Raw genomic sequence first — 27,067 nt, forward strand, 5'->3', positions numbered from 1 at the left:
CTGATTCAACTTCCATCTCTTCTTGTAGATTGATGGCCGCATAGTTAGAAATGGATCGAGGGAGACGGCCGCAAATTAATCCTTCCATTCCATTATCACATGGATGCACTAGAAAGAATGGAACGATATGGTGTTCGATTGGGTTCACTAAATTTGACCTATTGTCAGTCATGGCGATCTTAGATGAATGCTAGGTGATAGATGTGGTTGCTTGAAAACCGGCTATATTGTCGAGAATTATGATAGGAGTAGCTTATTCGCTTGTTTGTTCATGCGGAATAGTTGCCATTAGTTTATCAACGATGGCCTGTAATTTCATTTCTAGTGGGTTTCTCAATTTTATGGAGTTTTAATTTTGTGAAATCTTTCTACTGTGAAATTTTTCTTCGCTTAATAAAATACGCGCAGTTAAAAAACCCAGAATTACAAGCTCCTAACGGCATCAATTCTCCTGAAATTTCAGTTGGTTGATGTGCTCAACGCATGGCCGGCATCACTATCACTACGAATCACTTCATGGTATTTTCTCACGGGTATATTCATCGCCGGACACCAGGCACTTCCCGTCCATAGAATTCGCTGCCGCCTCTGAAAGCCCCCAAGCTCCTCGTGCCGTGTTCAAGTGGTTCCAGTGGCGCTCCGTCCCCTTTCTGAGCAGTGTGGCTCACGAGCCTGAAGAAGTGCTACTGCGTATCCATCGATCTACGTGGCTTCATGTGACACGGACACGGTAGATGGATGCGCCACTGGCGCAGAGCAAACAGAAGGCGAGGCTGGCATTTCACCGCGGCGACGGACGCCGACGAGGCGCGTCCTGGGCCTCACCCCCATTTTTCTGGCCCAAACGCCCCAAAAATTTTCACCTCTCCGACACGGCCCCGGGGCGCCCACCAAATCGAGCGGCTGGCGATTGCTTCCCCGGGCTCGCCTAATCCGTGGCCATTCCCTTATCCCCCGCCCTCTCCTCTCTCGCTGCGCTTCTAGATAAGCAGCGCAAACCCCTACCCTCCCTCGCCTCTCCCTATCCACACCACCCCCCAAATAATCCCCACCTCCCGCTGCTCCGCGCCTCCCCTCCTTCCCAGCCTCCGCCGCCCGCCATGGCCTCCTCCCTCGCCTCGGCATCCACCTCCCTCCTCTTCCCGCAGGCCTCCTCCTCCAGGAGCCGCGTCCGGCTCTCCACCTCCCTGGGCTTCTCCGCGCAGCCGGCGCGGCTCCGGAGCCGGGCGGCGGCGGCGGGCGGGCAGAGGCGCGGGCGCCTGCTGGTGGTGCGCGCGGCGAGGGGCAAGTTCGAGCGCACCAAGCCGCACGTCAACATCGGCACCATCGGCCACGTCGACCACGGCAAGACCACCCTCACCGCCGCGCTCACCATGGTGCTCGCCTCCGTCGGCGGCAGCGCCCCCAAGAAGTACGACGAGATCGACGCCGCCCCCGAGGAGCGCGCCCGTGGAATCACCATCAACACCGCCACCGTCGAGTACGAGACCGAGACCCGCCACTACGCCCACGTCGACTGCCCCGGCCACGCCGACTACGTCAAGAACATGATCACCGGAGCCGCCCAGATGGACGGCGCCATCCTCGTCGTCTCCGGCGCCGACGGGCCCATGCCCCAGACCAAGGAGCACATCCTCCTCGCCAAGCAGGTCGGTGTCCCCAGGATTGTCGTCTTCCTCAACAAGAAGGACATGGTCGACGACGAGGAGCTGCTCGAGCTCGTCGAGCTCGAGGTCCGTGAGCTGCTCAGCAACTACGAGTACGACGGCGACGAAGTGCCAATCGTCTCCGGCTCCGCCCTCAAGGCGCTCGAGGCCCTGATGGCCAACCCGGCCCTCAAGCCCGGCGACGACGAGTGGGTAGACGGCATCAGAGCCTTGGTCGATGCCGTGGACAACTACATCCCGGTCCCCCAGCGGCAGACCGACCTCCCCTTCTTGCTCGCTGTCGAGGATGTGTTCTCCATCACTGGCCGTGGCACAGTCGCCACTGGCCGTATCGAGCGTGGCACCGTCAAGATTGGTGACACAGTCGACATCGTTGGTATCCGGGAAACCCGGAACTGCACGGTGACTGGTGTTGAGATGTTCCAGAAGACCATGGATGATGCCATGGCTGGGGACAATGTCGGGCTGCTGCTCCGTGGTATGCAGAAGGACGACATTGAGAGAGGCATGGTGCTTGCAAAGCCCGGTTCTATCACACCGCACACCAAGTTTGAGTCTGTTGTGTATGTGCTTAAGAAGGAGGAGGGTGGCCGGCACTCGCCTTTCTTCCCTGGTTACCGCCCTCAGTTCTACATGCGGACAACTGACGTGACAGGGAGTGTGACAACGATTATGAATGACAAGGATGAGGAGGCGAAGATGTGCATGCCTGGTGACCGTATCAAGATGATTGTTCAGCTCATCCAGCCCGTCGCTTGTGAGCAGGGAATGAGGTTTGCTATCCGTGAGGGTGGTAAGACCGTTGGTGCTGGTGTCATCAACAAAATCATTGAGTAAACTGGATATGGCATATCCACCATGAGAATTTTCCTTGTTTACTCTCAGCGAAATGCTCCGTAGCTGTTATTATGCTTTGAGTTTTAGGGTTGCTCATGTGAAATTGTAGTATGGCACTTTTTTCGTCAAGTGAATCTGCATACTTTGTGACATTCACGACAATGATACATCCATCTGTTTGCAATTGATTTGGCTAGGAGGTGGAATCTACTGTTACATGTTCAATTCTTTGTTGATTGCCGTATTGTTGTGTTGATAATTTGATATGCTTAAGATGAATCATGATGGTGCCACTGGCACATGGTTGTAGCTTATTTGCTCCTTTAGAGTATAAGCTGCACTAAACTGGATGCTATCTTGCTTGCTAGACTTTCTTGGCAACCCCATCTTGATTCATTTATAACGCTTCATAATTTGAATCAACTTTCTGCAAATTAATTACTCTGCGTGCAACCATCGTGGCTTTGCTTATTCTTCATTGTTTGTCACTTGATTGTTTCCGTGGACTGTTTTTACTGAACTTGCTTCAATTTATGCTGGAGTAGCGATTTTATTGGCAGTTTAAGGTGGTTATCTCAGTCTATCTATGCATGACAACCACATTAATCCATCCTGTTCATGTGTCCTAGCAGATATGCTGCTTTCTGAAGCCGTTGTCTTCTGTTGGGTGTTCCACATATAGACACTTTGCTTCTTCAATTTTCATTGGACTAGAGCCTAGAGGGGTACCCATGTAACTCCCTGTTGTTCTGTTTTGAGCTCAAGCTGTTTCCTCTCTGCTGGTTTGTTATGTTTGATAATGATACTTCACATCTTTTGTCATTCAAATCATGATCTTGAACTCTATTGGCCTCATCCAATTTTTATTACAAGGTTTGTGGCCCTGAAGCTGGGGGTGGCAATATGAATATGATCATTGCTTCAGCGGACAGTAGCTGTGTATTTCTTTAAGAAATGGTCCTTTTAGCAGCAGACCAGTATAGGAATGAACTGCAATTGACATTCTTGTATAACTGGGAGTGGTAGATGTCCTTGGAGTCACATGTCATCTTTTGATATTATTAAGGGGGAATTAAGGGGCTCGAATATACTCTCTTCTGTCGTTTGTCTGAAGCAATGCACCAGAAACTGAAAACTGAACATGCATGATCAAAACTGCATGCTAGTCTTCAGTTATTGTTTAATCATACGGATAAGATCATATCAGATTCTTGGCATGTTTACTTCTTCACTCTAACAGCTGTACCTGGTGCTTGACTTTCTTGACAAACCTATCCTAATTCATGTATACTGCTTTGCGATTTGAATCAAATTTCTGCAAAATTAATAACTATACATGTGGCCATCAGGCCACTGCTTATTCTTCCATCTCTTTTATGGGGCACTTGATTGTTTTCATGGAATGCTTTTTACTAAGCTTGCTTCAATTTATGTTGGAAGTTAGTGCATTTTGAGTTTAGAAGTTTTATTATATGTTTGAGGTTGCTATCTCAATCTAACTATGCATGCCAACTGCACTATTCCATTATGTATTTATGTTCATGTGTCCTAGCACATATGGTGCTTTCTGAAGCTGTTTGTTGTGTTCTATTATGTGTTCCATACATAGATGCTTTGCTTCAGTTGTCATTAGATAGAAGGGTAATCATGTTAACTCCCTGTTCTATTGTAAGCTCAAGCCATTTCCTCCCTACTGGTTCGCTATGTTTGAATGATGCTACTTCATGTACCCTTTTGGCATTCGCATTGTGAGCATGATCTTGTTCGATGTTTGTTATAAATTTTGTGGCTCTGAAGCTGGTTTAACACTCTGGAGATGATCACTGGTTCAGTAGACGGTAGCTGTGTATTTCTTTCAGAAATGGTTCCTTCAAGCAGCATGCCAGTATGAGCACGGACTGCAGTTGACATTCTTGTATAACTGGGAGATGCCCATCTATTCCCCTGTCTTCTTTGTTATCACTGGTAAACTTTGTTCAGGACACTGACTGTTACATCTCTGCAACTACAAAGGTACTGGTTTTCATGAGAAGTTAGGTTTGGTTTGAGGTAAGCTTTGATTTCCACTTACCTGTTCTGCTGCTCGTCATGGTGGTTGAGCATACTGCTGGCATGGCATGGGGTCTCTTCAGTCTTCTGTAGTTGTCTGAAGTACTGTGCCAGCAAACTGAAAAGCTAAATGCCGAAGTCGACCGAAATCTCTCCATTCTGGTATCCAGTTCTCGGTCAATTTTTACGGTGACCTTTTTTTGAACCCTTTATATTTTGCTGCAAATTTTTACGGTCACCTTTTCTTGCTTTCCTGTCAAGGTGGCGTGTCTTGCCGTGTGGGTTTATCTTCATCTCTGCTAGCTCGAGTTCTCACTAACCCCTCTTCTTTTTGACCCATAAATTGACGAGTCATCTTAGGAAAATGAAACGAGCGGGAACGGAATTCCAACTTGAAACGCAACAGAAAATTTTCCTAACCAATGACGCTTGACATAGTTGGGCACCGAACTGAATTTCCTGAGAACTTACACTAGGAACAATGAGTCATGTGTCATACAAGGTTGAAAATTTGAAACCAGCGGCTGACCGCTCGAAGAACCCATCAACATCCGAGCATGCTGTTGAATGTAATTTTAGGATTTTTTTTGACAAATCAGTAGTAGACATAGTCAGAAAATGACCCAGATCTAGGTGCATCTAATTAAAGGTGGTGAATTAAAACCTGGCACTTAAAAACACCTGCTCCAAAAGGAAACGAATCAGGCAATAAAATGTAGATGCACCTTAAAAAGCAAAAAATAAGACAATTAAATGTGTATAGAATCAAATCTAGCTGATTCAAAAGATGTAATGCATTGTTTATGAGATAATCGTTGTACTCGCTATCGCTACAGATGTACTCCCTCCATTCCAAATTGTAGATCGTTTTGACTTTTCATATTATTATGCACCTATACATAGCATAATAATACCTATAAAATAGAAACTAAAACGACCTAAGTATTATTTCGCGGTCATAGGAGTAGGTAAGTATTATTTCGCGGTCATAGGAGTAGGTCAGTCTGCGCGGCACGAATCGAAGAACCTAAGAACGCAAGTACCTTTCGTTCAGGAATCCGGTGCCGCCGGGCAAAGATTATTCCGCAGTCCTGCTGTGCCAGACTCGCCTTTATTCCAAGAGCGAAAAGGCGAGCAATTTCCATGGACAAAAGGGAGCGAGCTCCGGGCGCCGAGGTGGCCGCCCCCCGACGTCTCCACGTATCCCACCGTCAGCCGTGCACGTCGCCGTCGCCAAAAAAGGCTGACCACACCAGCGTCAGCGTGACATTCCTTGCGAGAACCTGCTCTTGTGACCGCGGCCGCGGCCGTCGTTTGCTCCGATGCCGTGCCGCTTCGCTGCGGTGCGGCCGCGTGTTCCGGTTCCAACTTCCAATCGCGGAATCAAGCATGGGATGTCCGCACACTGGTGTGTGGTATGGTGACTGGTGACTGGTGACTGGCAGCCTCGTGAACCGGCAGGCCGTGCTCCGCGGCCACCGCCGCCACCGCCGCCGCCGCCGACACGAAGCGGATCCAATCCTGCCAATCCTGGCAATCCAACGTGCTCGGGTGACCGGTTTCCCCGTCATCCCCACGGCGCGCGCGCCGAAAGAAGCCGAAGGCGACAGGGCGAGCCGAGGTCAGCTGGTCAGGTCGCCCGCGCCACACCACGGTCGGCCCCACTCCCCACGCACCGCGCGCGGCGCGCATCGTCCCCGCCCGTCTCCGCCGCGGCGCGCCCGCCCGCCACTGCGCTGCGCGCCCCACGCCTTTTAGCCGCCCACCGCACCCGCCTTTCTCACCCCGCTCGATCGCCCCGGTACGCCTCCGCTCCGCATCATCACCGCATCCGCGCATCGCATCGCGTCGCCTCGGCATTCTCCAGCCTCCGCCTCCCTCCCTCCCTCCCGCGATCTCGCGAACCCCTGCTAGATCGCCATGTCCAAGCCCTGGGGCGGCCTCGGCGGCGCCGGCGCGTGGGCGCTGGACGCCGAGCGCGCCGAGGAGGAGGAGCGCGAGGCCGCCGCCAACCCGCCCCCGGTGCCCGCCCCCGCCGCGGGCTTCCCCAGCCTCCGCGAGGCCGCCGCAGGCGCGGGCCCCGGCGGCAAGTCGAAGAAGAAGAACAAAGGCACCACGCTCTCGCTCTCGGAGTTCGCTGGCTACGGGCCGGGGCGGCGGCAGGCGCCGGCGCCGGCGCCGGAGCCCAGGGGGCTCACCCCGGCGGAGATGATGATGCTGCCCACGGGGCCCCGGGAGCGGTCCGCGGACGAGCTCGACCGGCCCCGCGGCCTCGGCGGCGGCTTCCGCTCCTACGGCTCCGGGGACCGCGGCGGCGGCGGGTTCGACGACGACGGCCGCCGCGGGCCGCCGGGCAGGGGCGCGGATCTCGACATGCCCTCCCGCGCTGACGAGGATCGCGACTGGTCCATGAGCAAGAAGTCGCTCGCGCCCTCGCCCGCCGACTCCGCTCCCCGCAGCCGGTACGGGGGACTCGGGGGCGGCGCGCCCGCGTCCGTCGGCCGCGCCGACGACGATGGCGACTGGTCGCGCGGGAAGAAGCCGCTGCCGTCAGCCCCGTCGCGCTACCCGAGCCTCGGCGGCGGCGGCGGCTTCCGCGACTCGCCCGTCTCGACCGACTCCTCCGACCGCTGGTCCCGTGCCGCGCCGACCAATGGCGAGCGGGACCGGCCCCGCCTAGTGCTCGATCCGCCCAAGCGCGACGCCTCGGCCACCCCTACGCCACCTGCTGAGGCGGGGCGCAGCCGGCCGAGCCCATTTGGGGCCGCCAGGCCGCGGGAGGACGTGCTGGCCGACAAAGGGCTGGACTGGAAGAAGATGGAGACTGAGATCGATCAGAAGAAGACTAGTCGTCCTACCAGCTCACAGTCGAGCAGGCCGGAGAGTGCTCACTCCTCACGACCTGGGAGCCCCGGGTCACAGGTATCAGCTGCGGGTAGTGAAGGCGTGCTGAGGGCGCGGCCAAAGGTGAATCCTTTTGGGGATGCAAAGCCAAGGGAGGTGATTCTGCAGGAGAAAGGGAAGGACTGGAGGAAGATTGACCTAGAGCTGGAGCATCGTCGTATTGATAGGTTTGCATCCAACTTACCTCACGTTCACATATCATTCAGCCTTAGCATTTGCTTGTGAATGCAATACTGGTTAAGGTTAATAGTGCTTCTCCCTTCGATAGGTTTTGGTTCTGTTTTAGCTGGGACCTTTGCTATTTTTCCTTTTGCTAGGTAGCAAGCACATCTTTTCCAGCACAGCACCTTGTAACAAGTTCAACCAATCACCTAATCGCAAGTTACTCCCTCCGTCCCAAATTTTAGGTCGTTTTGGCATTTCTAGGTTCATAACTTTTGCTATGCACCTAGATATACACTATATCTAGATACATAGTAACAGCTATGAATCTAGAAATAGCAAAACGACCTACAATTTGGGACGAAGGGAGTACTTTACAATTTCATTCACTTTTCTTTCAATTTCCAAAGTTGTGTACCTGTTTATCTTTATCCTGTCCAAAGAGCCCTGCAGTGTGCTAGTACATGAGTTGGGAAGTGTGACCACTTTGGTTCTTGTTTATGAAAATATGGCAGCATGATGAATTATATAACAAATAACCTGATGAGAATTGTGCAATGGTATTTGCATCCACAATAATGGATATAATAATACTTATAAATTCTTATTGCGAAAATAGTGACACAGGCATTTGCTACGTTATTAGTTCAGTTTGCCCTTGAGCTCCCTGTAGTCAGTTAAAAATTTTCAGTAATGAATCCATAGTTTAGATCTAACAGTGCATTTCTTATTTTCGGTCAATTTTTTTACCAAGGTTGTAAGCACACGTTGCAATTAAAATGTTACAGGTCGCTGGTTTTTGTTTGTTATAGCTTTGTTATTTATTGTGCAGCTGTTTTGGTTCTCTTGGTTGGTTAATTTGAATGAGCATGCATGTATATACTCAACACTGTATGGTTGTAATTTTTCTCCTAATATTTGGTGTGACCATGTGAGAAGGGTTTGTTTGATACCATTCTACTCAACTGATACTGATATGTTACTGTATTAACTGTTTTGTTTTTCCTATAACAATATTAACTATCATTTGTTAAGTCAGCAATATGGATATCACCATTTTTATTTTTAGTTTTAGTAGTCAATGGAATTTTTTGGAATGATAAGAAATCCATGAAAGTTCTTGTGCTATTCCTCCATGGCAAAGGGCTGTATCTCATTTTTTTTTCCCGTTTCTTCTTAGTGCATGAAAGTTCACGTGCCATTTCTCCATTGCAAAGGGCTGTATCTCGTTTTTTTTCCATTTCTTCTGCTTAGTGCAGATTGAAATATGTATTTCATATATATGAAAATCTTATTTGGAAAGCATGATTATGTTCTTTGGACTTTGGTTGAGTAGCATTGCCCCTTGGTCTTTTGAATGACATCTACTAGAATTACTCCCTCCAGTCACAACTCACAAATAGGTGACGTTTTGGGGTTGTCTTAAGTCAACCATTCAAACTTCGGTTGCGTATTATGTTTGATTTGTTGAGTTTGGATATCTGAAAATGATATGAGGGATTTGTCTTGAAATGTAGTTTCATAGAAGTATAGTCTTGCTATGTTTTCATAAATATTTTGGTAACAGAAAGTACTAATAAAATTTGTGTTTTGGAGACCGTGTTGATGTCACTAAAACATCACTCACACTGGAGGGAGTATTAGTGTTTACCCTGCCTCAGCCATAGAACAATATGGTATCTTTTATCCCACCATATTTGAGAAACTGTGCTGTCTATATAACAATTTGGAATTACATCTTTGTGTACTCCCTGCTGATCCTTTTAATAGTCATCATGATGTACCAGCACTCCAGAGTCCCGCCATTTATATAAAACATTAAACTCAACACATAAACGCCTGAGTCCTGCTAGTTGCCTGCAATAGTGTTTCATTTGAAGAAAAATTGTAGCATGTTATAATAAGATTTTTATTCTTCATGGTTATAGTTCTCTGACAGTCCACAAGTGTTTCATGACAAGGTTCTGTTCCCTTGTTGTAATGCCAGAGTCTATAGTACTCAGTCATTTGAAAGGTAGTTTGCATTTCCATATACTTGGTTAGAACAAGCACTGAATCACAAACTTTTGTGTTTTAAGATCTGCTGATGAATGATTCGTGTCCAAACACACAATAATTTTATCAAGATTTATTCATGCAAGTTCTGATTGGAACTTTTCTTTTCATTTGGAGAGTGCATTTTCCCTTAAGAAAGAACTGTACAGACTGCAGTCCTCAGTAACTAGTCTTGAGAGGCTTAGCAAAGATAACACTTCATTTAATGGAGCTACCTGGTCCATTGCCTTTCTTTTGTTTTTTGTGCCTTTTTTCACATCTCTGGTTTCAATGGTCCATCAAATGGTAGCTAACTGTGCTACTTTGATGTTGGGGAGAATTAATAAGTCAATTTGTGGCACAGCCAGTTGCAAGGGTGAACAGATTTCAGCACATGACTACGTGGTCTAGCAAATTGGAATTTCCTTAACCAAAGTTAGGCCAGTGTTTCAAAAATTAAACCTAATTAGTTGCTGATTTTCATTTGATCCATTTGGTTTACTCTTGCACCATGCATTGCTGAAGTAAATAGCATTTGTGTTTGTCTTGTTTGAATACATAGACATGTATCACACACACACACACACACTTCCCCCCCTGTACTGTTGAGAATAGTTTTCCATTTGATTTGATTGGATACATTTTTCAGACCGGAGACAAATGATGAGAAGGTGTTGAAAGAAGAGATCAACCTACTTAAGTTGGAACTCAATGAAAATGAAGCCAAGATGAGTGATGATGATGCAAAAAGTTTAGCTGAGAAGATAACTCAAATGGAAAAACAGCTTGAGCTTCTTACAATTGCAATGGATGACAAGATCAGATTTTCGCAAAGACCTGGTTCTGGAGCAGGGAGGGTTACAGCATCCCCACCAACTAATTTTGCAGATGAATCCCTAATAAAAGAGTCCATGGAAAGGCCAGGTTCCCGTGGTGGCATGGATCAATATCCAAAACCAACTGAAGAAAGATGGGGGTTTCAGGGGAGCAGAGATAGAGGCTCTTTTGGTGGCAACAGAAGTTCAGACAGGTGTGTTCATTTCTTGACTTGTGCCTAATGTTCTTGTGAGTTGGTTCATTCCAATAAAAATTCTACTTACTGTGATTCTTCACACTTACACATGCACTTAAATTAGTGGTGTACTCATTGATCACATTAACCTTAGCATGCCTTCGTTTTTTAGGAGAATAAGTGTTGCTATTCTTCTGCCCCACATTATGTTTTTTCTAGGATTTGGAAATCTATGAGGTTACTGGTCATTTTTTTTTTTTGAAAAACAGCAGGAGCACTGCTAATTCATTTAAGAAGGAAGCAAGTCCAGGTTACATAGATGTTGCGATTACATAAAACGAAGACCTCACTCATTAAAAACATAATTAACACAAATGCTCTAAACCCATACCGGGTTACCACAAGCCCACCTCCTCAGGTTGACTTCCTCCTGAATCAAAGCAAACACTTGATTCGGGGGGTTTACTGGTCGTTTTATCCACCAGTTAGATCCCTTTTGAGTTCTTTTACTACAAACTGTTCTTAAGATCATCATGAAATTTTATTTGTTTCTACATATGAAGTATAAACTCTGTATCCACCTATATTTCAGGTCTTCAGCAGGACAGAGATGGTGAGGCGTTGGCAGTCAGATTTTTCTCTTCACTTTTAGATGGCGCACAAATAATATATGTTCTTGTTGCTGCTTGACTCCCATTTTGTTTGGCTTGGAAGAGTAGAGAGGATCGTGGACAAAAAAGATTGCTTTGCACCAAGTCTTTAATTACCACCTATATGGTCGTTTTTCTATTTTGGTCTTTTTTTCTGTTTGTAATTTTTGTTTTATCCTTCTCTTCCATGTCAAAACAAGTGTGACCAACCTTTCATAGACTAACTATTGTTCTTGCCTCCTGCATGATTATGCCCTAGCATTCATATTCAAGGGCTTGTTTGGATAGCAGGTGGGAAGTAGACCAAATCTCTTCAGATCAGCAGGGAAATTTCCTCGCCGGTCTGAAGGTAGGTATGCTCTAATCCCCGGGCATCCAAACAAGCCACCAAGAGCATGGATGTATGGTATTGCATTGATCTGTGTATAATCCATTTTTTTTTTTGCGGGATGCGTTGATCTGTTTATTTCTAAAGCTGATGAATCTTAGCTCAGTTACTAGCTGCTGACTGTACCATCCTCTCTCGTATGGAGTAGCTGTTGAAGTTCATTAGCTATGAACAAGTAATGGTCACGGTAACTGAACCGGTGACACATTTTCCTATGAAAAAGGAAGCAAGGTTGCTGTCACGCAAATCCTTTTGTTAATATGGACGCATCACCAACTGTGAAAGCTAATGTCTTCATATGTAAAACAACTTAACAAGAAACTGCTAGTTTCTTATGTCTTGGAAGCCTCTTGAAAAGGAAACAAAATATTGACCCAAAACGTGGATGCAGACCATTGCATAGTCTTTGGAGGATATACATAATTTGGCCGATTAGCTGATGTAGTTGTCTCAATGCCCGGCACTCTTTTTCCTGCTCCGTTGACATTGCTAATTGGCTCTTCAAACAACCGAAGCTTGATGGAACTAGATTACTAGATTAGCGTGTGCTTAGCTCTATGATGTCCCTACTAACTCCCGTAGAAACAATGCCAGATACTGGTCCTCTTGGCCTTTCATCACGCTTGAAGGAGCACCTGGTGTTGACTACGGGATGGAATTGTATCGTTTGTTCCTTTCACGCTTGCTGTGTGTACTCAAGTTGATACTTCCCCTCCGAATATTCAGAACAGCTCAGGAAGTCAATGACGTGCCTTGCCACTTCATTGAAAGATACAGTCCCGTACTGTATAGTGCAAGTGCATACCACGCAGACGCAGTTTGATGTGGCATTTTTTTTTTGTATCATAACATCACTTTTTGGAGGCTGGATATTTGTTTTTCTTCATGTAAAGAAGATTAAATGCGCATGAATTTAGAAACAAGTGGGTCTGGTTGGATTGGGTCGACACGAGGGCTCTTCTTATTCCTTTTACTTACAAAAACTGGCTACAAATTGAGCGAGAAATGAACCACAAATTAAGTGAAAGAAATGGTTTTCTTGTTCTTGGTCGCTTTTTCGTATTGAATCGCGCATATCCAAACCACATCATCTGACAAGAGAAACTTATCGTAACCAAAGTTATTTCATATCTTCTTCACTTCACGCACACGACAAAGAAATAAGCATACACCGAAAATAGTTGGGTTGCGCTGCACCCGTGTAAATCCATCCATCCATGGATGCAACTCTGACACTCACACCTTCAATTTTAAGCACCGGCCGGCCACTCACATGTCTCCGTGAAGCAGACCAAGCTAGCTTACAACCGGGCCGGAAATTAAGAACTCAGCACGCGACGACGCCATGCGTTCCACACGGCCGCCCGCTGGCCCCCTACTTGTTCTTCTTGCGGTTCTCGATGACGAAGAAGAAGGCGAGCGCGACGACGGAGAAGGCGGAGAACACGCCGGCGGCGACCTTGATGGAGGCGTGGATGCCCGTGATGCCGGCGACGACGAAGGCGGCTTCGGGGCCCGTCTGGCCGTAGGCCACCTGCGTGCCGGACGCGTCGAGCGCGTACGCGCGCACGTAGTAGGTGCCCGAGGGGATGTCTTTGGCGACGGCGTAGTCGAAGCTGCGCCGGGCGCCGGCGGCGTAGGCCTGCTGGGTGAGCTTGAACTGGCACGCCTTGTCCTTGCTCAGGTCGTCTTCGGACTTGCGCCACCCGCGGTCCTTCTGGCTCACCGGCGCGTAGCACAGGTTCACCTTCACGTTCTTGAACGCGGCGTCGGCGCCGGCGGGTTCGGTGGTGTTCAGGGACCAGGTCACCGTCACCGTGTCCACGCCGGCGTGCAGAACTGCGCATGGCCATGGATTTCGTGATGAGTACAATAAAGATTCTACTTTTTGACCTTCGAACACGCGGGAAATGGACGGTGAAAGGTTTTCCTACTACTGCCCGGCCTAGATATATAGCTTCAAAAATGTTTCTTACTCGGTTTGCTTTTCAGACGCATTGCAAGCAACAAAAGAACATAGTTCAGCCATTTAAGAAGGAAGGTAAAAGAGTAAAAGACGAACACTAGAACATGGGGAGCAACTCCACCCTGAGTCGTACGTGATGTCATTAACGATCATTCAAGTCTTCAAGATCTCCCTTTCTTCGTGGTGGTGATGGCTAGTTAACTCTATTAGCTTGTTATGTTAGGAAAGACTTAATTTGATGAACCATCACTCCATTGTTAATGTTTATAATATTTTATTTATGTGATACAAAATTATTAGTAATGAAATGAAAGAAATCTTGTAATTTCAAACATAGAGAGTAAATAATATGAGTAAATAACAGTATAACACCATACACATTGAACGCGCACCTTGGCCGGGCTTGGGGGAGGCGGTGACGGCGAGCGCCTTGGGCAGCGTGGAGAGGTGCACCCCCGCGGCGGCCGGCGCCGGCAGGCAGCCGCAGAGAAGCACCGCCGCAAGCAACGAGAACACCACGGCGCCTTGTTGCCGAGCCATCGCTTCTCCTGACGCGTTAATAATCGATCGCCGGCCGGTGATCTCTTCCTCTCTAGCTAGTTACCTGACTGGTGGGTGGTCGGAGACGGAGGCGAGGAATCTGATGAGGTGCTTGGAGTTGGGTTGGATGAGTACGGACGCGGCTAGCCGAGAATATATAGGCACGTTGCCGAGGAGGTGTCGAGCAGTTGACTTTGCTGGCGGCCCTGTCGGCAAGGAGTAGGATCAATCGTTTAAGCTAATAAACAAGCTGCTAATTATGCGATTCAAAAGTCAGATCTTGACGAGGGCAGGGCCAACAGCAGCGCTGCAGCTGGTAGTAATGTATCTTTTCGGTCACTTCGCGAGCCTGACTTGCTTTTAGAGGGGCCCCGAAGGGCTCCGGCTTGGTGGGATGCGGCGACCGCGCGCGATCGATTCGACCCTGCTCGCAAATCAGCTGACGCGGCCAGGGGACGAACGAAACGAACCAGCGGCCCTTCCGGTGCCCCTACGCAAGGCCACGAAATGCAGTGCAGGGCGTTGCGTCGCATGGCGTGGCGAGGCGGCATCCAACGGCGCGGCGCGGCGCGGCGACCGGGTGGTCGGGGGTGTTTGGCTCACATGTGTTAAACTTCGCAGTCACGTCGGATATTTGGATACTAATTAGGAATATTAAATATAATCTAATTATAAAACTAATTACACAGATGGAGTCTAATTTATGAGACAAATCTATTAAAGCTAATTAGTCCATGATTTGATAATATGATGCTACAGTAACCATTTGCTAATGATAGATTAATTAGTCTTAATAAATTGGTCTCATGAATTAGTCCAGAAGTTCTGCAATTAATTTTATAATTAGCTATGTTTAGTCCTACTAATTAGCATCCGAATATCCGATGTGACATGTGATAAAATTTAACTACTGATATCCAAACACACATTTAGATGGTGCGGCCGCAGCCTGTAGGACTAGGCAGACCAGGTGCAGAGATTCCCACGGCAGGAATGGACATGGAGGCATATGTCAGCTGTGGTGTTCAAAATCCACGCGGACTACATGCCTGCGGCGAGGGGAAGGGTGGTTTCACTTTCGCACGGTCGGCACGACAGAATCGAACAGAATTTCCACCCATTTCGGTTCCAATGGGAGCGCATCTCATCTGTCGATAGCTTGATGAAGAGCTAGTTGCGACAGCAGCATGCCGGCACATTGCTTCACATGGTAAAACCCGCGCGCCAACTAAAAGAGGATCGATCGAGATGTACGGGGTCATGTGACTCTTAGCAAAGATTAAGGGTTACAAAGTGCAACGTTTGATTGACTCGCCTCTATCAGCACGTAATAAGAATTAGCGACAAGGAGCACGGCTTATCAACGGGCCGATGTCACGTAATAAGAATTAAAGAGTAAACAGGAGGACGGCACAGAATTATTGACGGAATCATGCGTTCAATTTTAAGTGGACAGGCCAACTTCCATTTCGAGGGTATCTGAATCACAATTCAGAATTTGGTTTATCTTTTTATCTATCTTTTCTTAAAAATTATTTTTTTAAATGAACCAGGTTGGAGAGCTGCCGATTATATTAAAAAAAGAATTTCAGACTGGAAAAATACAAAAGGAAAAGAAAAGAAAAACAATACAAACTCGCCTGGTCGGATTAGGACATCAACGCAGATAACCACTCAACACCAAAACTATCACACCCTACCGGTTGGATTGGGACATCAACACGGTCTCACCACTCCGCTCGCCACGGCGGCACCCACCAACATCCACGCTCATAACTCGTTGAAACGTCTAGGCGTGGTCCGGCATCGACAGGGAACCGATAGAAACAGACTGCACTGCAATGAGATGGCCACCGTCATACGGAACCCTCCGCTGTAGTGCCGCTGCAACACCACACTCTATCTGACAGAGTGATACCACCGAATCCGGACCTCTCTTAGGTTGCCTCGCAGTCGCCACCGCGATAACACAATGCGCGGGGGCCTCGCCACATCCGCCGTTGGACTCCACCTCACTCTCATCGCCTCGAAGAAACACCACGTGCAAGGGTCTCACCACGCCCGCCATAGTACTCCACGTCATGGATCCGTTTCTTTTGTCGCTGTCAAAGTGGTGAGCAATATTGCCTCGCTCCACAAGATCTCCGTCAATTAGCCAAGCCGGCGTCGCAGGTCGACTTCGCCTCGTTACTTCACCCACGCAAAAGCATCCGTCGTCATGTCAGCAAGTCAGAGAAGTCGCTTGTGCCGTCTTCCAACGATGTACCGCATCGGGTAGTTCAGCCAAGCTGAGCAACCCGCCGCGGTCCGCTGCAAGCCTAGTTGTCCTATGATGCCGTTGCCGCAAGCGTCGTCCTCCAACGCAGTCCCACGCCGCACTAACCGTTGCCAAGAAACGCCAGCCACCGCGATCCACTGCAAGCGGCAAAGACCGACAACCCCTGGCCGCCACCATAACTACGATCGCCTCCACATGGCCTCGGCAACACCCGTCCAGCTTGCCACGCGACGGAATTGTCGCCACCGGCTGCGGCCGTCCATGACTAATGGACTAGGAATGGCACAGGCCGAGATGGGTCTCTAGAGACGACGCCTCCAAGGAGGGCACAACGCCAATGGTGCCGCCGTCACTAGTCCAGGATCTGGACAGGGTTTTCACCCAGAGGACCCCGTGCAGTAGGGTTGTAGCTCAGAAATGACACCCCCAACGGGAAGAATGATCCCCTAGGGTGCTGCCGTCATCTCCACCAGCAAGAATGCCCGCGAGGGCTTTCGCCCGAAGCATCCCAACCCCTACACGTTCACGGCTCAGCACTCCCGACCACAATCACTGCAGTCCAACCGGGGCGACGTCGCCACCGCGCCTCCTCGCACCACGCAGTCGTACCTCTACCTCTGCTCGCTCGCCGGCAGTCATCCTTCTTGCACCGTGCCCTGCGCCGCCCCCCTCCGTGTCGCTATTTTCCACGCTAGCGCCACCTTCGCACCGTGCCCTGCCCCATGCACTGCCGCCCGCGGGCCACTACCTCATGCATGCGGCTGCCGCTGGCCACCACGCCCATGAGCACCCGCATCGCGCCGCTTCCCCTCTTTATGCCTCCGCCGCTTCATGCCTTCACCGCTTCCCCACGTCGCGTATTGCCGAGCAGGCTTTCACCCAACACCCACTCGCTCGCCGCCGCTGCAAGCTCATCACCCACCACGGCCACCGCCATCAACCTCTCCTCCCAGCCAACGCCACCACCCTGCCATGCCGAGACCGAGAGAGGCCATGACCTCCAGCACAACATTAGGGACCCCCCGTGGTCCCAGCTCTCACAGCCTCCCACTCCACACCTCCTCAGCACGTCCTCCTCCTGCCTCAACGTGATCTAGCTCAGAGGCACGTCGTGGAACCTGGCGAACTCCATGCGCAGAGCCCACTAGTGCAGCCGGTCATGCCACTCGCGGTGGCGGACGCCCTCCTGTAGCAGCACTGCGGGCTGTTGGCCTCCGCACCGTCGCTGCTCCCTAGGAGCTCGTCATCGTGGACTGCGGATCTGGCCGCTGGAGGGCTAGGTCGACCCCCACTTTGCTCGAGAAATTGCGGCCACCCGCTCCACCCCTTGCTCAAACTCGTCCCGCGCAGCCGCCATCGCTCGGCATCCACCCCAGCGCTGACCGCCGCCCCACGTGGGCCTCGCATCCGGACGTGGGGGCTCGGATCCAGTCTCGCCGGCACGGCCACGCGCCGCCCTACGGTGACTCCCTCCGACAGCCATGGCGGCCGCGCCCGCCAGGAGAGATGAAGGAAGGGAAGCAAGCCGCCCCGCCGCCGCCGTCCTCGCGAGCCGCGCGGGCTTCCAGCGGCTGGCTCGGGCGGCGGCGCGGCGGTGGGGAGAGGGAGGAAGAGGCGGTGGCGGCAAGAGTTTCATCCGCCCGTGTCGCTCATACGGGAGTGACGCGGGGGCTCGCCCGAATCTGAGTCTGTTGTGCTCTTCAAAATTCTTTCCTTTACGTAATTTGATTTATTTTTCATTCCACTTCTTCTTTGAATGCTTGTAGCGAGTGCCGTTTCAAACTTTGGCACCTGCCTGGTGGGAAAATGGCCCATCGAAAATCCTATTTATGGAATCCAAAAGTAAAGAGTGCACAACATGAATACTCTGTCAACCCAAATAGAAGAGGTCTATAGCTTCTCTGATACGTAAATGAATGAGAGAATGAGGCATGGTTTATACAACAAGCATGTATTTGTGTAGACGAACATGTGACTTGCGCCTTGCGACGCAGTGAGCAACCAAGCAAAATTGGTGTAAACCTTTTGCCATCTGCATGTTAACTTTTGACAACGAGCATTAGATGTGATAAGTATATAGTCGATGCCTTAATTCCGAGTTAATTGTATGGCTATTATAGTGGAAATGGTCAGTAGAGGTCTGTCATCTCCTCTATAAGTTATAGAGACGTCTACGAAACACAGATGTGAAAGCACCATGAACTCATTCTCCACTACTTCCTTTCATCAGGAGATTTGTGCATGGTGGTGGTGTTGTCGGCGCTCGGATTTGAAACGCGGATGCGAATGTGGTCCATCCTCTTGGTGCTCACGCGGTCCGCGAGCAGGGCATCTCTGCGGTGGGTGGGATGCCTTGATGAGAGAGTGAGAAATGAAAGATAGAGGAGTCTTTTTGCAACTTGTTGTCACATTGCATGGCCACATAGGTGAAATGGTGCTTCCGTGGATGCCCTTGGACCTTCATAGTCACTCTTTATTAGATTGTGGACCTAGATGACCACTTTAAAATTTATAGACGACATCGAGAATAGTTTAATAAGCTACAGTGAAAATTCACTTTTAGTAAGATAGAAAATGGTAAAAGAGAAACCATGTACAACTCCTGATTATTAGGGTCACATGTGGATGCTAGCTGATAAACAAGATAATGACTCCAGATCCTAGTCGAACTAACCTGACCCAGGCCACATACTATTACAAATACACTCATTGACTACGCTTGCAACATGAACCAGAAATTCCAAAAACCAGAGCACATTTGGGTTGGGAGAAATCGAGAGAAATCAGAGCTTTGAAAAAATGATCTTGCTAAAACTTGAAAGCTTAACAATATATTAGTTGATGAATGGATGCTAATCATCATAACTTGGAAAAAATCACATGATATTACTTAACGTGCAACAACTGGTTCTTGAAATTGTGATATGTTGTAAGTCCTGTATCAGGGTGAGATGGGCAAACCTTAGTCAATTATGGAATCCGATGCTGGCTCTACAGGTTTTAGGAGAAAGTCGTTCCAATGGCAGCGCATACATGCTTCTTATTTTTGCAGGTGTAAGAAGGACCGGGGAGATCACATCTCTCTATGATGGCGTGTACATACAAAACAGATCCACAGATTGGTATGCCATTGAGATGGCAACGTTATATATTTTGCAGGTGCAAAAGGTTCAAGATCTTACTCCATTGGCGACGGTAGTGTGAACAGGTCTGCAATGTTGTTCCGACTCGCAGCCTTGCAAAGTGAATTGCAAAATCGTTATGTGAGATCGCTTTGCGATTCTATGGATAAACAAGGGGAAGAGGCTTGTTCTCGATCAATGGCGGAGCTTGAAGCAAAGTTGAGAGGGGGGCAATATAAATTGGAGGGTGAATAACAGCAGGGAGGGGGGACCAATTTTAAGCTTAGCTAGCATTTATACCTTGTATCTACTAACTTCATCAAGAAATTGCAAAATTTGAAGGGAGGGGGGCATTGCCCTGTTGGCCATCACTAAGCTCCGCTAGTGTTCTTGATTAGAGGCATGTTTGAAAGATTGCCTTTACAAGTCCCCTCCATATTGCATGTTTATGCGCAGGTCTACAAAGAAAAGGGAAGGAAATAAAGTATACATTGATAGCCTGACTACAGATGAAAGCCAAATTTTGTGACGCCCAGGTTTAGTTAAAAATCTCAGATTTGTTAGTTTCCAATTATCATCCTTCCGAGACCGATGAGGCCGGAAGATTCCAGTATGTCCTGACCGACGAGGCTGGACAAATCACATTCGTGACCGACGAGGCCGAACGCATTTACATACCAAGAGCACTTAGTTAAAATTCCATGCGTAACGAAATATGGCATCAAGTCGCTTGACATTTCTCCCTTTACTTTTTTATATACATCATTCATCTATATGGAGTACAGGACAAGATGCTTGATCACAATGATCATTTGACGCAGCATAATCGGAGGCGTTCTATAGCCTCAACCTATGGATATAATTAATTAGAGTTTTTGCTAGGCTCTATGATTCGGGAACTATGCAATCGTTACCTTGAGGCGCTATGCAGAAATATATGTAAAAAGAGGAGACGTGTAAATTTCTCGAGAAATGAATAAAGAAAGAAACTTTCCCATTTTATTGTGTTTCTTTGTGTTTTATTTATCTATTTGTATACTATTCTATACTGGTACGCCCGCACCCTATTAAGCCGTATGCAGATAAATTTTGAGTATTTCTCTCGCGAAAACACACAAATAGCCAATAGGATCATTGCCATTTCTATTTAGCAACTTATTATCTACAAACTAATTAAATACGCCAATTATTTTTTAAATGTAAAAATTTGATACATTATATCAAAAATGCATGTGATATCAATTTTATGTGAATTACTATACAATTTTTTGCTACTATTTTTTTGTTGTGTCTACGAGTTGTAGTGTCTATGAGATTTATTACAATGGTGTTGTAAAAATTATGCTAAAATCTTGATGTAAACGTGCATGACTTGTACCGCCGATCTTTTCTATCAAAATAATATGTGGTGCTTTAGTGGTGCCAAACACATATTAGAAACAAATATATTTGTCTACATGAGTTCAATATCACCTATTTGTGAAAAGATTAGCTATCCAAGATCAAGTCCTACTGAAGGTATAATAATGATTTTTCCATAAATGTTGTATATATTTTAATTTCTTGTCAATTGGTCAGCTATATACAATTTGTGATTTCCTTATGTCAGTGTAGATACATACCTTAGGGTTTACTTTGTAGCTTCAAATGTTCGTGTTGCTTTTAACCTTGGTTATTTATGCTCTTACCCATATTTTGAAGTGTAATTGTGATTTTACCCTTATTTTTAAATTTTGTGACTTTACCCTTAACTATTCACGGGTCAATGCTATTTTGCCCCTAGTCAACGATCAAAATAAGGAAAAATACGCAAAGACTAAGGGAAAAATCACATTAACTTGTAAATAATTGAGGGTAAAATCACAAAGCTAAAAAAATGATGGTGAAAATACAATTACACTTCAAAATAGGATCAAGATCAAAAAAACCTAGCAATAAACTGACCCTCCTAGATTCTTCCTAGAATATCTCAACTCTATTTCTCTAATAACTATCCTACCTAAAATATAGGAAAAAGTCCAAATTACTCCTCTCTCAAGTGTAACACATACTCCAAATATTCTAGCATATTACAAAAATGCAACCTATTTTCAACAAAGGAAGATGTAGTTTGGAGTCATATGTTAAGATGGCATTATTAACCTAAATAGTTGGCATTTCTAGTTATTGAGAATTAAAATTGAGGCTCTTTTATAACCAACTAATGACACGTGATGGTATTTGTCTGGCCTGACCCTAGCCGGATATACCCATGATTCTTGAAACAGATTGTGCAACAGTGGTGAGTGAGGCATATGGGTACCTTATGGGTCCTCACTGACCAGGATACTGGCCGGCTCTGGCAAGTGGGTCCGTCCGACCAGAACGTGCGGTCCAAGGACGTGAAGGTACTTGGAGCACAAGTCAAGAAAGTCGGGCAATTCAAATCAGCTCGGATATTGCGGGATACTTGTTGTAATCCGACTCAGATTGTTTTCCATGTAACAAACGAGTAGATTAGATTCAAACTGACTTGTAACCCTATGTCATCAGCCTATATAAGGCGTCCAAGGGCGCCTCCTGAGGGCAATCCAACCCCAATCCCAACTATTCCACGCACCAGCACAAAGCAATACAAACCACCAGCATACAAGACGTAGGGTATTACTCTCCGGAGTCCCGAACCTGTCTAAACATTTGTGTTATCGTGATTACTTTCAAGTTCTTGTTCTCGCAATTCTCCCTACCTACAAATCAACCACTTAGGTAACCTCTTGGTAAACTGTTAGGCTACTAAATCTGACAATGAGCAAGCTCCATGTGACATCATTGTACATATCCTTGGTGTGGTCGCTGATTCAGGAGGCCCTAGAGAAAAGGCGTCACTACGTCAGCTACAACATCTCGAGGTCAAGAAGATCAGCAGGGAGCAAAGTAATGGCACATGAATTGACTCATCTGGCAATTAGTTTGAGCTAAGGATGTGTCTTTTTTTTCTTTTACTGATTTCTCGCGGACACTCGTTTGTAATGACGTTACCTAAACTTTAATAAATTTCTTGTTCCGTAAAAAAAAAGACATGTCGATTTTGTAGATCAAAGCCACCAGTCAGCCTATAAAAATCTTATCATTTAATTTGTTGCAGGTGCGGTTGTTGTGAACTATGGAGAAGCAAACAGATCATCTCAGATTCTCAGCTAGGGTACGTTGTGCGATGGGATATTCCTTTCATGGATTCTGCGTCAGCGCTGACAATTACACCTGCAATTTTAGAGTAGGTTTCACCGTGCCTTCTCTGTTACACAGAACAAGCTAACCAAGACCAGCCGGAAAGAACTCTACGCGGGATAACAAGCATTGCAACGGCCACCTGGCCCCTACTTGTTCTTCTTGCGGTTCTCGATGACGAAGAAGAAGGCGAGCGCGACGACGGAGAAGGCGGAGAACACGCCGGCGGCGACCTTGATGGAGGCGTGGATGCCCGTGATGCCGGCGACGACGAAGGCGGCTTCGGGGCCCGTCTGGCCGTAGGCCACCTGCGTGCCGGACGCGTCGAGCGCGTACGCGCGCACGTAGTAGGTGCCCGAGGGGATGTCTTTGGCGACGGCGTAGTCGAAGCTGCGCCGGGCGCCGGCGGCGTAGGCCTGCTGGGTGAGCTTGAACTGGCACGCCTTGTCCTTGCTCAGGTCGTCTTCGGACTTGCGCCACCCGCGGTCCTTCTGGCTCACCGGCGCGTAGCACAGGTTCACCTTCACGTTCTTGAACGCGGCGTCGGCGCCGGCGGGTTCGGTGGTGTTCAGGGACCAGGTCACCGTCACCGTGTCCACGCCGGCGTGCAGGACTGCGCAAGGACATGGAGGATTTCGTTGTTAATATGACAGAAACTGCAAAGTATAAAAAATTTGAAATATCGACACAATGCAAAGTGAAATGCTAATTATTTGGAGAAAACTCCCTCCAGTCACCAAAATATGGCGTTTTAGACCAGAAAAGCAGCTTAGACGGTAGGTGCAGTTGAATTTCTAGAATTATACTCTTTCTTGGGATTTTTTCAAATGTCAGGAGTACACTTTCTATGAGATGGATGGAGTACTACTGCTGCTCATCTAGAACGTCAAGTGTTCTGTTCTTTTTTTCTATATCAAACATGAAGTATTTTTGACTGGAGGCAGTACATTAGGATGGCCCTAGAATTTCTCACAAAGGACGGACTCCGTAAATTAAACTGTCAAAAGAGGAGAGTTTACCCTTTTAACTTTTGAGAAATTAAATAATCGGTTAAAAGTGTCTCAATTCTTGCCCAAAAGGCTTTTACTATTGGCCGGCCTATATAGCTTGTAATAAAATGTTTCTCTCTTGCTGTTGTTTCTTTTTGAGCCGCATATATTGTAAGTGACAAAAGAGCATAGTTCAGCTGTCTCGATCAGCAAAAAAGAGAGAGACGAGCACCTGGAACATATTCTCCAATTTGTGCTCTCATGTCATTTGAGTTTGTCTTCAAAATATATCCATAGGGAAAACTAAAATATATGTATAGGACTATAGCCTATAGGAGTACTGGGAGATCATTGAATTTTTTTGGAAAAACCTGAGAGATCGTTTCATTATCTCACCCTTCTTTATGGCACTTGCTGCTAATTAAGACTATGACTTTGCTACAAAGACCACTAAAGGTACTAACATGATTAAATTAGTTAGGCACTGCACATTGGAAGCCAGGAATTAATTAGCGGCAGAGCTAATTAAACAGCTAGCTGGCTATCAGTATCAGCCGGCAGGTCAAACGGAGCAGGAACTTGGAAACACTTTGCGACCGATGCAGTAGCGCAGACCGGAGAGGGTGCGACGCAGATGATATAGCTAGCTTAGCAGAAACGCACCTTGGCCGGGCTTGGGGGAGGCGGTGACGTCGAGCGCCTTGGGCAGCGTGGAGAGGTGCACCCCCGCGGCGGCCGGCGCCGGCAGGTAGGCGCCGAGAAGCAGCACCAGCAGCAGCGAGAACGACACGACGCCACCTTGCCGAGCCATCGTCGCTGCTCTCTTCGCCTCCTGAGCGGCTGTTGCTGGTGGTTTGGGAGAGGAAGGCAAGGGATCTGAGCTCGGGCTGCGGGGTTGGGTTGGAGGGCGAGTACGGACGGTGTTGAGGTTATATAGGCGCGTGGACGGCGTACGCGTACGAGCGGGGTGTCCAATAGTTGACCTTGCGACCTCGCGGCCCTACGGGTTGGCGGGGAGTAGTAGCTAGGACTGATTTGGTCGCCAAGCTGAGCGCTTCTGATCAAAAGTCAGATCTTGAGGAGGGCGCAGGGCCAGAGCAGCAGCAGCTAGTAATCTAATCCCGAGGGTCGGAGCCCGGTTTATTTAATTGCTTGCAGAGGCCCCCGGCCGACTCCCCGGCCGCTTGGGATGCGTCGCCCCGGGAGCCCCGGACGCGAGCGAACGAACGATCGCCTCCGTCCGTCCTCCGCCCCCTGCGCGACCCCAATTGTTGGTGCACGCCAGGAAGTTCGCTTCCCCGGCCTCATCGCGTCGCGGCGCCGAGCAGCCGAGAGAGAGAGATCACATCCAGCAGCGCGAAATGCGCCGTTCCCACGCGCCCGCCCGCACGGCCATCTCCCCAGGGCGGTTGTTGCGTGGCAGATAACGGCGGCATGCCGGCACATTGACATGGCAAACCAAAAACCCCTTTGCCAACTACTGAAACACAGGAGGGGTACAGGGGGAGCATGGGAGGCCATGTGGCTCTTAGCTTAGATTAAGGGTTACGAGGTGCGGCGTCTGTTTGACTTGCCTCGCCTCTATCTGTCTATGTATCACTGCGCAATAAGAATTGGCGAGAAGGCACACGGCTTATCAACGGGCCGGCAGATGTCATGAGAGTGATAGGAGGCTCGGCTGAGCGATCCACAATTGGTCAGATCAGAGTTGTATGTATATAGTAGTAATAAAGCTAGGCTAACGATGAGTGTGAACAGGAGGGCACGGGAATTATTGAAGGAATGATGGGCTGTTTATGCGTTGTTAATTCCGAGTACCTGCATTGCTGTTGGACTTAGCTGGGATATTAGCATTTTTCTGGTAGTCGGCAGGTCACCTTTGACGTGGCTTGTTTGTGTTAGAATAGGATTAATTAGTGATCAATTAGCAATTAACCATGCCATTAGCGGTTACTAAATGATGGGGCGTCGGAGGGGTGTGTCCTCATGTCCATGTCTCTTTCTCGTGTATAAATACGTAGTCAGGCGTGTTTGGATCGTCGTGCTTAAGTTTAGCACTTGTCACCTCGAACGTTCGGATGCTAATTAGAAGGACTAAACATGAACTAATTATAAAACTAATTGCAGAAGCGCTGGGCTAGTTCGCGAGATGAATCTATTGCCTAATTAATCCATCATTAGCAAATGGTTACTGTAGCACCACATTGTCAAATCATGAACTAATTAGGCTTAATAGATTCGTCTCACGAATTAGCCTCCATCTGTGCAATTAGTTTTATAATTAATTTTTATTTAATACTATTAATTAGTATCCAACATCCGACGTGATAGGAGCTAAAGTTTTAGCCCCTGGTATTCAAACAAGGCCGAAATCACAGATTCATTCTTCAATCTTCTCTGTTCATTTACATTCACACGATTCTAGTTTCAACAGTTTGCACAAAGTAACCCCCCTCCTGGGTCCTGCTGGCTCTCCTCTGCTTGTCTTTTCGGCTCCTTTCCAGGCCTCTCTGCTCCATGTCGGGGATATTTGGTGACAAAAAAAATGGTACTCCAACCTTATGCCTCTCGCTCCCTCATTTCTAGCAAAAGACAATTCTGACTTAAGTGTCTTTCTGATTCAAGGACTAAATTTTAGTCTTGCACTTTAAGCTCAAAATTTAGCTCTTGGGATCCAAACAGGAAGGCAAAAAATGACAAATAGCTAAACTTTGAGCTAAAAAAGTTAGCTCCTCAAGAGGCCCTAAAAGGGACTAAAAGTGGTCCCCCGGACCACTTTCCTCCCCTTGTCCCCGTAATCTCTCTCCCGCACGCTCTGCCGGTCTCACCTCGCCTCGCTGGCCGTCGCCGCTGTCTCTGCCTTGCCTCGCCGGTCCCGCCACCTCTGCCTCGCCGGCCCCGCCGTCTCCGCTCAACCCCGCGGCGCCGTCACCTCCTCCTCCACCTCCGCCTCGCCCCCGTTGGCAGGGACGAGAGGGCTGCAGCCGCCGACAGGAGGGAGGACGACGAGGAAGGCATCGAGGTCGAGGCGGGAGCGGACGGTGGCGGCCTCGAGGTCGTAGAGCGGGAGGAGGAGGCGGACAACCTCCTCGCTCCCGGCCTCCGCGGCGACCTAGCGACGAAGGGGAGAGGAGAGAGGGGGGGAGGAGGAGGAGGGAGTCATTAATAAGGGCAAATCAATCATTGTTTGATGAGGGACTAAAATTTAGCCATGGATCCAAACACCCCAGCAAAACTAAATTTTAAGGGCTAAATTTTAGGA

General features: G+C 48.3%; 4 protein-coding genes across 4 annotated transcripts; 2 read left to right on the forward strand and 2 right to left on the reverse strand.

The window, feature by feature from the left end:
* The first annotated feature begins 1,005 nt into the window (after positions 1-1,005).
* LOC117860095 (uncharacterized) lies at positions 1,006-2,729 on the forward strand. Its single transcript, XM_034743320.2, has one exon. It carries the CDS (start codon positions 1,101-1,103, stop codon positions 2,502-2,504), a length of 1,404 nt encoding a protein of 467 aa, XP_034599211.1. The 5' UTR covers positions 1,006-1,100; the 3' UTR covers positions 2,505-2,729.
* A 3,583-nt stretch (positions 2,730-6,312) lies between these two features.
* LOC117860086 (eukaryotic translation initiation factor 4B1) lies at positions 6,313-11,560 on the forward strand. The gene is made up of 3 exons (XM_034743310.2): positions 6,313-7,624; positions 10,303-10,683; positions 11,258-11,560. The coding sequence occupies exons 1-3, from the start codon at positions 6,474-6,476 to the stop codon at positions 11,280-11,282; spliced, it is 1,557 nt and encodes a 518-aa protein (XP_034599201.1). The 5' UTR covers positions 6,313-6,473; the 3' UTR covers positions 11,283-11,560.
* Positions 11,561-12,808: 1,248 nt separating this feature from the next.
* On the reverse strand, positions 12,809-14,438 carry LOC117860105 (high-affinity nitrate transporter-activating protein 2.1). Its single transcript, XM_034743330.2, has 2 exons — positions 14,062-14,438; positions 12,809-13,542 (listed from the first exon to the last, which is right to left on the reverse strand). The coding sequence occupies exons 1-2, from the start codon at positions 14,207-14,209 to the stop codon at positions 13,079-13,081; spliced, it is 612 nt and encodes a 203-aa protein (XP_034599221.1). The 5' UTR covers positions 14,210-14,438; the 3' UTR covers positions 12,809-13,078.
* An 8,357-nt stretch (positions 14,439-22,795) lies between these two features.
* Positions 22,796-24,892, reverse strand: LOC117860115 (high-affinity nitrate transporter-activating protein 2.1). The gene is made up of 2 exons (XM_034743349.2): positions 24,469-24,892; positions 22,796-23,429 (listed from the first exon to the last, which is right to left on the reverse strand). Exons 1-2 carry the CDS (start codon positions 24,614-24,616, stop codon positions 22,966-22,968), a joined length of 612 nt encoding a protein of 203 aa, XP_034599240.1. The 5' UTR covers positions 24,617-24,892; the 3' UTR covers positions 22,796-22,965.
* Between the last annotated feature and the right edge of the window lie 2,175 nt (positions 24,893-27,067).

This window comes from Setaria viridis, chromosome 1 (genome assembly GCF_005286985.2).
Source record: "Setaria viridis chromosome 1, Setaria_viridis_v4.0, whole genome shotgun sequence".
NCBI classification, from domain to species: Eukaryota; Viridiplantae; Streptophyta; class Magnoliopsida; order Poales; family Poaceae; genus Setaria; species Setaria viridis.

What these genes read in the sequence shown, in the direction of transcription:
- LOC117860115 (XM_034743349.2), bottom strand. Translation starts at nt 24,616, where the DNA reads ATGGCTCGGCAAGGTGGCGTCGTGTCGTTCTCGCTGCTGCTGGTGCTG. An exon ending in CTCCCCCAAGCCCGGCCAAG is followed by an intron (nt 23,430 to 24,468) that starts GTGCGTTTCTGC and finishes GTCCTTGCGCAG; the next exon opens with TCCTGCACGCCGGCGTGGAC.
- LOC117860095 (XM_034743320.2), top strand. Translation starts at nt 1,101, where the DNA reads ATGGCCTCCTCCCTCGCCTCGGCATCCACCTCCCTCCTCTTCCCGCAG.
- LOC117860086 (XM_034743310.2), top strand. Translation starts at nt 6,474, where the DNA reads ATGTCCAAGCCCTGGGGCGGCCTCGGCGGCGCCGGCGCGTGGGCGCTG. An exon ending in GAGCATCGTCGTATTGATAG is followed by an intron (nt 7,625 to 10,302) that starts GTTTGCATCCAA and finishes TACATTTTTCAG; the next exon opens with ACCGGAGACAAATGATGAGA. An exon ending in GGCAACAGAAGTTCAGACAG is followed by an intron (nt 10,684 to 11,257) that starts GTGTGTTCATTT and finishes CCTATATTTCAG; the next exon opens with GTCTTCAGCAGGACAGAGAT.
- LOC117860105 (XM_034743330.2), bottom strand. Translation starts at nt 14,209, where the DNA reads ATGGCTCGGCAACAAGGCGCCGTGGTGTTCTCGTTGCTTGCGGCGGTG. An exon ending in CTCCCCCAAGCCCGGCCAAG is followed by an intron (nt 13,543 to 14,061) that starts GTGCGCGTTCAA and finishes GGCCATGCGCAG; the next exon opens with TTCTGCACGCCGGCGTGGAC.